Source organism: Sinocyclocheilus anshuiensis, unplaced genomic scaffold, assembly GCF_001515605.1.
Source record: "Sinocyclocheilus anshuiensis isolate Anshui unplaced genomic scaffold, SAMN03320099.WGS_v1.1 scaffold58, whole genome shotgun sequence".
NCBI lineage: Eukaryota > Metazoa > Chordata > Actinopteri > Cypriniformes > Cyprinidae > Sinocyclocheilus > Sinocyclocheilus anshuiensis.
This window is the reverse complement of record NW_015547688.1, coordinates 1,258,649-1,270,041: the sequence shown is the minus strand read 5'-3', so window position 1 is coordinate 1,270,041 and position 11,393 is coordinate 1,258,649. Positions and strand designations below refer to the sequence as shown.

The 11,393-nt window shown below is 36.4% G+C and overlaps 1 protein-coding gene across 1 annotated transcript in view; it reads right to left on the bottom strand.

The window, feature by feature from the left end:
* Nucleotides 1-8,676: 8,676 nt before the first annotated feature.
* LOC107703335 (heparan sulfate glucosamine 3-O-sulfotransferase 4-like) overlaps nt 8,677-11,393 on the bottom strand; it is a 140,337-nt gene continuing 137,620 nt past the window's right edge. Inside the window, exon 2 of the mRNA XM_016505925.1 lies at nt 8,677-9,557. Within this exon, the coding sequence (XP_016361411.1) occupies nt 8,903-9,557 (655 nt within the window). The 3' untranslated portion in view covers nt 8,677-8,902. The remainder of the gene's footprint in view (nt 9,558-11,393) is intronic.

Here is an 11,393-nt window from a genome sequence, read left to right as displayed (position 1 = left end):
AGGTTTGCATGAAGCTGGTTGACAGCATGCCCAGGAGACTACAGGCTGTCATTAAGGCTAAGTATTGATAGTTGTGTAAATACTGTCATACTAACAGCTGTCTAATTTTTGGTTGATTGTAATCTATTACATACCTTTCTATCAAAGTTATCTAACATTATCAAGCTGAATTTGTTCTGACTGAATTGAGTTCTTGTAATATTTTATTACCATTTTCTAAACTATAGCGAATAAACTGTGATAATGTGAGAAATGTTGAGGGTGTCTGAATACATGTTGGTGTGACTGTATCTATTTGATAAATGAAGTTAACCAACTAACATTATACATACTCTTTTGGTTTCTGTACCCAATATTTTAAAAATGTACAAATGCAATAAAAATATTGGTATCGGTACTCGGTATCGGCAAGTACCAAAAATAAAAGTATCGGTATCGGGCGAGTACTGGAAAAAGTGGTATCGGTGCATCCCTAATGATAATGATTAAGTATATATTGTTCATTGTGTGAATGTCCCCAAAAGGATATTAAAACCTGAAATTAGTGATCTTATGGGGACATTTTTTGGTCCCCATTAAGAAAACAGCTGAGGTTTAGGAGATTTTTAAAAACCATGGAATTGGAAAATGTGTAAGACCCCATCATGAGTGTGTGTTTTATTTATTTTATGCCTTTTTTATTTGAATGGTAAAGTAGACAGATGATAAGAATGACAAGTCACAAGCCAGATTTGAAACTGTGTCTTGTGCATGAACAGCTTGTCTCAATTTGTCTGGGCCTTGTGTGCTTCTAGCCACAGTACTGTATTCCTATGTAGCTTAATTTGTCACATTTAATTGCACTTTTCTGCAGAATGTGCACTTTTAAATAAGTTGATACAAAATGTTCCAGGGGCAAAAGCAACTGAATCAATTTGTGCTGTATTGCTGAACTGTGCTGCAAAATGAAGGTCTTTAACAGGGAAGTTGTGCGTCTCTGTAAGTTTCTAGAGGCAGTAGTGCAATATCCTCTCAAGCGTCATTTGGTATTCTAGCATCACACTCTAATAGAACACACCTCTCACAAACATAATGAATGTTTACTGGCAAAAGGTTAATATCCACTCGGCAGAAAATGAATCAACACTCTATTAATGAGACTATTACCAATAATGATGGATAGAGAAACTAGACACCTCCACAGCCAGAATCATTTTGGAGGTATTGATTAGTGGGATGATACATTTTTAGACATCACTGTCTTGATAACCTGAGGGGTAAACCAAGGCTTTGTAGCCCAGCAAACCTACAGACTGTGCTGTAACTACAACCTGTTATCTTTTCTCGGCCATACTGATGTGTTCAGTAAAACAATGCACAAAAATTAACAAAAGGATTTGTCCATAACTGTATGATATATTTATAATTAATAAACGAAAAAAAATTAATAAAAGTTCATCCAAAAATGAAAGTTTGCTGAAAATGTACTCAATTTAGCATTCAATCACTTGCTCATCAATGGATCCTCTGCAGTGAATGGGTGCCGTCAGAATGAGAGTCCAAACAGCCGATGCAAATATCATTATAACTCACACAACTCCGGTCCATCATTAAATATCTCATGAAGTGAAAATCTGCATGTTTTTAGTTTTTTTTTTACATTTAAAATGTTACTCCTGGCTAAAATACATATCCATAATCCATAACATTGCTTTCTCCAGTGAAAAAGTCATCTTATCTTAATCAAGGGAGAAATACAGATCAAGCTCCGTTTACAAGCAACACAGTCCAAAAAACTTCTAAACTAATGTGTTTGTGAATTTTCATGTGAAAGGACAACAGGGGATGGACTTTTTCACTGGAGGGCGCATTATTATGGATGATAGATTTGCATTTTGGCCATAAACAATGTTAAAAATATACATATAGTTATACATTTTTTTTTGCTCAGAAACCACATTTCAGAGATCTTCTATATGATAAACCAGCTAAGGATTTTAACGCTCATCACGTTATTACGCCGCAATGTAAATGCCACCAACTGGAAATTACCCAACTTGATTGTCCATGCTTTACCTGCCACAACAATGATTTTTTCAGCTTGTGATAACAGGCCAACTGCAGTAGTTCTGATAGGAGTGAATGACTCCGCCTGTAGTCTAGCAGAGATCAGTCCATCTCAGAACCACACGCCATAAACCCCCCATAGGGACAGGCAATTGGAGGACAGCTTTGCATATCTTTCATGCAACAGATCTCTGGTAGGGTGTATCAAAGTGGTATTTCTCTGAAAACAGGCCCTGCATACCTGAGGGGTTGAGCAGAAGAAACAGTTCAAATCAAAGGCTAAAATTAGGACTGTAGGTTTTCTAAAGTTTGATCCGTATGAAGACTCTTTGGAAAGATGTCTGGGTTTAGGATAAAAGAAAGTGAAATTATTTTATTTGCTTATATTTTTGTTTGGAACACTTACCTTGGTAACACTTTATTTCGATAGTCCCCTTTAGACATTCTATTAACAGTAAGTAACTTTGCAACTACATGTCAACTAGCAGTTAGTAGAGTATTAGTAGACTGTCTGCTTAATATCTTCTAACACTTTCTTTGTCAACTTATTCTACTAACCCTAAACCTACCCTAACAGTCTACTCTGAGAGTTAGTAGACATATAGTTGCAAATTAATGATAATTAGTTGACATGTAGTTACAAAGTTACTTATAGTTAGTAGAATGTCTAAAGTGGACTATCGAAATAAAGTGTAACCTTTACCTTAAAGGTTCATTTAGTAGTTGTTTAGCTAGCATTAGCATCGCTGTTCTTCATGACTTTTAGTACTGATTCCACAATGGTGTTAGAGGCAGCAAAGCCATCCATCCATGTGGTATTTTGCTTACATTGCTTATTTAAATTATGCTGATAGTGAGTTTTAGAGATTGTACTATGCAATAATTAATTTCTTTACCTGTCCAACAAAAAAAAAGATGCAACTTGAGCATCACAATATTTCTCCGTCATCAAATCTCTCCACATTGTGTTTGCCGTACTGATGTTTACACTTGTTTTTTGTCTTCGTTGGTCTTTCTGTCTTTTGGCTTCAGACCTTTTCTGCTTCTTCGGCCATACAGGTACTGATTCTCCCATTGTCTCCACTGGTAAAGCACGATAATAAGTGTCTCAGTCAGCTCCTTAGTTCAGCAGGAAACTGGCAAGTTTGTTCCCTGAAAAATCCCACAATGAACTAAAAAAACCAGGGACCATTGATGCTCACTATGCTCCCTTACTGGAAATTGGCACATTTCTGTACAGTCTTCATCTCATGTATGTGTACACCATGCAGACTTTAGACAAAAGCAGCATTTATTTCTTAACGTGTAAATTTTTATAAAGTATTTAACTTTATTGTCCTTAAAGTTTGTACCACAGTAATAATACATTATGATTTTTACTTAGTGGGCTTTAAAATAAGTGAAAATCCTAATCTTTATCTATGGACCATAATATCATTGGACTTTTAAGCAAAGAACACCTTCAAATTCTATATTAAGTCTATACATCTAATGTGAAAACATAAAAACATAAACATATATAACAAAACATAGGCCTATACAGTATAATAAAACAATAAATAAAATCACTTCTAAGAGAAAGAATGCAATTTAAATGTATGCTCAATCATTCACACTATGAGAAGTTCACCTAGTGCCTTTGTTCACATGGAGGATATTTGACTCCAGCACTGAAGCCCTCCTGCTGTACGTTTGACAATATCAGAGACTGATTTAAATGTAAAACCTCAGGTTTAGCTCTGGAATAACAGTGTCAGAAGAGGGTAGGATTTGTATTATCCCTCTTTTATAATCGCAAAGGACACTAAAGAAACGTCTCTTGTCAGAGCGTAGAAATAAAAGACTGTAACGTAATCAAAATTTAATTCCTTTCAAGTTTTGCCTATTTTTTCCCCGGACTCTCAGAGGTTCTGGTTTCTTTTCTTACTGCACTTCTGAGCCTTCAAAGCTCTTGTTTCTATCTTTTTGCTCACTGAGTCAGCAAAAGCATTGCCAGTACATAACAGCAGCACATCAGCTCTTTCACACACACACATACACACACACACACACACACACACACACACACACACGTTTGTTTTTATGGTTTATGGGGACTCTCCATAGCATGCGCACACACACACACACACACACACACACACACACACACACACAGACAGACAGGAGGCTGAGACCTTGGTGGCTCTCGTTCCACTTTTATTTTCCTTTTGAAAAAGAATTCTGGCTGCATATGTACATTATACATTTCTGATATTTACATCATAGCAGATTGTTTTTTTTTCTAGATCAGTGTGCAAAAACAGAATATTCATGAAGCTGTACATTCCAAAATATCAGCAAGAACCTAATAACTGCCGCAGCTTATTCAAACCTCGAGTATTTTCACATCAGATACTCATATCTTCATTTTTTTTCTTCACAGTGTGTTTGTTGATTGTAGTCTCGTTCTGGTGAGTAATTATCCCTATGAATCTAAAGCAAAGGTTTATTCCATGTCCTAACCAGCGAATTTCCAGCAAAAAGCTAAATTGCTGCATGTTGTGACACAATTACCCATTCATAATTTTTTGATGTTTAAAAGAGTGCTGCAGGAATTATGTATTTTTATAGCCCAGCCTGAAAGTCGGGATCACCCAGCTTCCCTCAACAAAACCTAATAGGATTTTTCCATTTCTTTTGGACTACTGCAAAAAATAAGCTCTGTGACCAACAAAGGTTTATGATTCTAACATGTTTTGTTCATTATGATATGTTCATTACAAATTAATATAATTTTTGAATTCAGAAGGCTAAATACAATCATCGAAAATAACCATTCTGATCAAATAAAATAAAATAAATAGCAGCCTATGCTGGTTGGCTGGTCTTAGCTGGTTGTAGCTGGTCTAGATGGTCTCCCAGCATAACCAGCTAAAGACGTGGTCAAAACCCCCTCAAAAACCAGCCTACTAAACCAATTATGAGCAGGCCTTAAAAACAGCCAACCATCCTAGGTCGGTTTTAGATGTTTTTTTTCTCTCTCTCTCTCTTCAGCAGGAAAATAACAAACTACTATAAACAAACTATAAACAAACTTTACTACAGTCATATGATTCCAATGTCACCAACAATATGCTTTAGACTCAAAACATTTTCCCTGAAATTTTAAGTTATAATAGTTTGCAAGGGCACAGTAATAAACACAACGAGGCTGTAAAAGTGAGCTAGTGAGTAGTTGAGTTTACCTGTTCTGCGTGATGACGTTTAATAAGCAAGATTCATAAAAGCTTAATAAAAGCGCAGGTGGGGTATTTTATGTTATAAAAAAGTTAAAATATATGACTTATTTCATGCATTTAACCAAAAAACAAAACAAAAAACATAAAAACTCTAAAACCCCATGGAACTGGAAATTAAAAATGCAAACTTGTTTCCAGGTTTCAGGACTAATTTCAGCAGCACTCGTGTGTACGGTTTTGAGGAGCAGGAATTTGGACCAATTAAATTTCATGGGCGGGTCTACTCAGCATGACACCACAAAAAATAGAACTAATAACACCTGCAAAATGTCTCTTGTTGTGAGAAAGCGAGCAGAAACCTTTTAGCAGTTTAGCGCATCATGCCTGGTTAGGGAACAGTGTTTGGGAAACCATAATTTGACATTAGTGCTGCTTGGTTTGCGCAAATCATAAAAAAAAGGACGAAAGAGAAAGAAAAAGCAGCCAGTCGGCTCCCACCTGTCTTACTCCACAGATCCATTGTCGAGGGAAGAATGGAGGTGTGTTACATGGAAGAGAGAAAGTTGAAATCACAGCGCTTTTCAGCAGAGCACCAGGGGGATTGCTACACAGCTGAGGCTCAAAGCAGAACGGGTGACCTGGGACATTGTGGTTCAGGCTTCAGTGTTCAGTCGGGGATATAAAAGGGCAGCACAGCGCTTGCTCTGATTGAACCAATTGCTCTGTGTAACTATCTCTCAGGTCTGTCATTCCCCCCGGGCGAAAAACACACCAGCTTAGCACTGAGAACATACAACAAGCGTCGCACGGCGAGAGAGGTGTGCGGAGGGAGGGCCGGTACAGGCCAGGGTTGTGTATTAAGACCGTGTTTATTGATTTAATGGCTGCATTGATTGTCGAAGTTGTTAAACAGTTCACAGACACGGCAGACAGACCGAATGGAGGGGGAATTCGAAAAGCATGTGAATGCGAAAGCAATGTTGAATGGACATTGACACCCTGTTAATTTCTCATCAAACAAGCCAGATTCGTGTAAACCACATTTCTGCTTTTTTACCAAAGAATTCTGAGGAATAAGTAAACTCGGAAAAGTGACTTAAGTTCATTCTGGCCTGAATGTTTGTAATCAATTAACGACAGAAAAGAATAAATACTAAATGCGAGGCTAGTGAGATTTGCTTTATCTCAGTTTCTGTATCCTGAGGGTTTACTTTAAATGTCATAGCACAAATGTAATTAATGTTTTCTTAAAATTATCCAATGGGCTGTTTCATTTAATCACTGCTTGCTATTCAAGTAACGCTCTTTTCAGCTGAGACTTGGAGTCGTGTGGTTTAAATGATCAGATAGCACAACACAGACTTAAATTGCCAAATAAATACGTATCGAGTGGCATTATATGGAGTAGATTTAGGCATGAATAGGTCATGCAACAGTGCTTTGCATAATATTTAAATGTATGACAACATCAACTGAGATGAAGGCAATTGAGAAACACTGCTTTGGGTTATGAATGGCCAAGACTTACATATTGCCAGATTAATACTGAATAACATTTGGCTCTCCAAATCAAGTGCACAAGTATATAACAAAATCCACTATATCGTCAGCCAACAGTGTGTTTATGAAAACAACATGGCTTTTTGGTAAAAAATAAAGCATTCAGGTTCTTTGACATGAACCTGAAATGTATCAATCAGGTAAGTTGCACATTGAAAAATCTCACTTCCTTGATGTTTTCACAGGCATCTCTTTTAATGTCCCATTTGTCTATAATGACAGAGGACTTTGTTACAGCAGATGTTTGGTAACTCCCTGCTGCTCTCTCCGCCAGCATTGCTGCTACACTCATTATCATGTTGCTGTTTAACTATGCCAGTGACTGCTTTTTTTTTTTAAATGTGGAGGGTTAAACCCAGGAAGAAGCATATGTGCAACACTTTGGATTTTTCTGAAATAAGCCGTGAGTGTGATAATGACAGTTTTAGTGGCTGTGATCAAGTCACATAAGAGATGGCATCACTCTTGAGGTTGTGATTAATGACACACAATGTTGCACAGTATCAGAAATTATATAGAAAATACTAGATACTGCTAAATCACTCACATATTACATCACACATCATTTAGACCTGACATTCCTTGAATCCACACTCACACAATGAAAACTGTGAAGTTATATGTACTCTATATAACCTTGAGACTGTACTGTGTATACCATGGTAATGAATGGTTACAAGATTAATAGTAAAAATCATGGTAATAGCATGGCAGATGTCTAAAAGCCTGTTTTATTACCATATACAATACACAACCATTCAAAAGTATGGGGTCAGTAAGATTCTTTTTTTCCCCCCTATAAATTAATGCTTTTTAATACTAATACTATTTTGTTCGACAATATGCATTAAATTGATCAAAAGCAATAGTAAAGACTTTCATAATGTCACAGAAGATTTATATTTCAAATAAATGCGTTTTATTGATCAAAGAATCCTGAAAAAAAATGTGTCATTGTTTATACAAAAATAATAAGCAGCTCAGTTTTCAACATTTTTAATAATAATAAATGTTTTTTTTTTTGTTTTTTTTTGAGCGTCAAATCAGCATATTATAATTATTTCTGAAGGTTTATGTGACACTGAAGACTGGAGTAGTGATGCTGAAAATTCAGCTTTGCCATCGCAGGAATAAATTACATTTTAAAATATACGCAAATATAACAGTTATTTTAAATTGTAATAATATTTCACGATATTACTGTTTTTACAAATAACTGCAGCCTCTGTTTCGAAAACATTCAAAAATCTTACCAAACCCAAACTTTTGAACAGTAGTGTAAGTGAACATGTAATCAAATCGAAGAATTTAAAAAAGTACTGCATGTAGTGCATTTCTTCAAGCTAATTTGTTAAAGAGGTAAGGTCCAAAAGCTTGATGCCTGTAATGTTTTAAGATTTGAAAAATGTTAAATATATGCAGTACAACTGTCGTTCTGATAATATATTGCATACTATAATTTTAAATGCATGATATAATAAAAAAAAAAAGCATATAGAAGTGTAAGCTTTAGGACCCAACTATCTGAAATTTTATTAGCCACAAAACAAAACTGTATGCATAAAATTGGGCAGAAATAGCAGCAACATTCTCATTTTAGAGGATTACTGTATCAATAAGATCTGCAGTCGATTGTAGTTGTTTCTAGTCTTCCGAATCCACAAATAACCTCTGTTAGCAGACTCAATTGTACTGCACTCACTGCTGGTGTGCGAGAAAAAGAGATTAAAAAGAAAACCCTCAGGGTGACGGTGGGTAAGGACACTTAACTCATCGCATGCATCATCATAGAAGACATGATTCGTATAGCAACTCTTTCTGAAGAAAATGAATAAAATCCTCTTCTCTCGACAAATATAAATATATTTATGTTTGGGATAATATGTACAATAACCATGTTTGCCATCATAAACACCAGTGGTATTGGGGGTTGACAGAGCAGATTAGCACTCTCGCTATGGGTACACATACTTTCGCAAAGACAGCAACGATCGATTGGCGTGTTGAAGCACAGATTGAGGGAACGATGAGAGACGTTCTGCTATGAGAAGGCTGGTGGTGCGGAGAGCAGCAGCGGTTTAGTCCCGAGAGCCAGGCGAGTTGCCGTCCTCCTCCAGTTCCCACTGAAAGTTTTGCCCTGTCATTTGGTAGAACATCATGTTAAAGGGCTTGTAGAATTTGTGCAGTCTGCGAATGACATCGGGGTCTATTTTGGGGTGAGTTCTGCCCTTGGACTTGCCAAGGCACCGTGGGGTACTGCTGTCCTCTGGCTTCTTCAAGCAAGGGAATCCCTTGGTTTTATTAAAATAGAAATGTTTGTCAGTAACAATACGCTTGAGTCCCAGGAAATCCTGCACCTTTGCCATCTCGCCGGCCGGATCAACGATAAGCCGCTCTCCGCTGACAAAGTGCATCTGCGAGAGCGGGAAATACTGCATCCAGCTCTCCAGGTGAAGCGCGTAGATCCCTATTCGCAGGGCGCTCCACGACGCGTCGATCAGGCCCAGCGTTCGGTTCTTGAAGGCCAGCACTTCGAAAGTGGGAATCTCGGGCCTCTTGGAGAGCGTCTGAGTATAGTCCGAAATGGCTCTGGTTACTGGATTGCGGACGACTATGATTAGCTTAATGTCTCTCGCCATCGAGTGGATCCGCTTCGGGGCGCTGTTTGTCACGAAGTAGCTGGGCGTCTTCTCCATCGTGATCTGTCCCTCCAGAGTAGACGGCATCAGCTCCCTGCAAACACCAGAAGCGAGAGAAGCAAATTAGTGTGAAGCAGTTAATACGATGCACTGTCTTCATTATTAAACGCAATACCCAAGGACACGGCACGTGCAAAATTGATTCAACTGGTAAGTGGTAAATTATTTGAAATCACATGTGAAAATAACTGTTATTATCGCTGGACATAATGTTGCAAGTAGAAGCGTATAGCTAATTACAGCCACGAAGTAACATACAAGAGATAAAAGCCCAAAGATGAAACGTGTACGTGTATGAGTGCTCGTTGCTTAATTGACTCCATCTGTGTTACTCCTGGCACTGTTTTGGAACTTTAATAACGAGTTCACTGCATATCATTAATACTTCGGAACCTGGGGTATTGTTTTATCATACATTTACTCAGAGTGTCACACTCTGTACCCAGCAAGTACAAAGGCTTTATTATATATATAAATATATATATTTTTTAATGTGTTGCAGATTTAATGTTGGTTGCAGTTAGGTAACCTTGATGTATAATATTCTACATATCACACCTAAACAATAAATGTAATAAAAAAATAAATAAAAAAAAACTTGTGTACGTATCAGACATATTTTTTTTACCTCAAATGCTTTTATTATTATTATTTATTTTTTTTTTTACAATAACAACACCTTGATTAGCAAACTGCAAACTTTGTTGACCTTTTATTTGGGTATCAAAATAACCTCAAATATTAATCTGGACATTTAAATTAAACGTAAAAAAATTAAATGAATGTTTCAAAAACGTATGCTGAAAACATTCCACAGTTAATTATGTAATCTTTAGATTTGATTTTTGATATTTGATATTGCACTTTGATTTGAACACATTCTAACATATTTTTGATGACATATGTACCAGACTAGATGTGGTAGTGTTGTTTATAAAACATTGGAAAGGAATGTGCTAACAACAACATAAAACAACAACATATGTTGCTGCAGCATTGTTAAAATATGTATACATTACATTTAAACTACAGACACCTGATGTCAAAGAACATACATAAAATAAAAATAAAAAAACATTTTCATAACCTTTTTACAGTTTAAAAAAATGCATCCTTTGACCTTTCTCCTCTTCTTGTTGTGATTTAATGTTCAGATGCCTCACTGGAAGTACAGCATATTACTTATGGCATTTTCTGTGATAAGAGATGTATGTGCTTTGAGTGATTACAGTCAGCTGTGTGTCACCGTATGAAGTATTGTGTTCAACTTTGTATCATCAGGATCAAACTGGGAGATGAATCAGTGTGCCAGGAAAGAGTCATTCATAAGTGAAGTAAAATAAATAAATACAGTATGTATCTGTTTTGGGCTTATATTGCAATGTGATCCATGCCCCAGGAGGGCAAAACAAATTAATATTTAGCAAGCTCTCTGCTCTATGATCTATTCATACTGATCTATTCAGTATGATCCCTCATTAAATCTCACAACAAAAATTTGACCTAAATTTATGACTACATAATTAATTTGCCTTCAGTTCTACGTAACTGAGACACTATGGGACTCATCAGTACACACACACGCACAAAAATAAAAATCACAGACATTAAATTTAAATTCTACATAACATCCACTAAAATGAGCTTATTTTATCATATGTCATGTCATGTCATATAATAAGTAAATAAATAATTCAAATGTATTCACAGTATTGGGGAAGCTATTTCATTAAGGGGCTATTTAAAGGGTTAGTTCACCCAAAAATGTGAATATATTATTAATTACCCACCCTCATGTTGTTCCAAACCCGTAAGACCTTCATTCATCTTCGGAACACAATTTAAGATATTTTTGATGAAATCTGAGGGC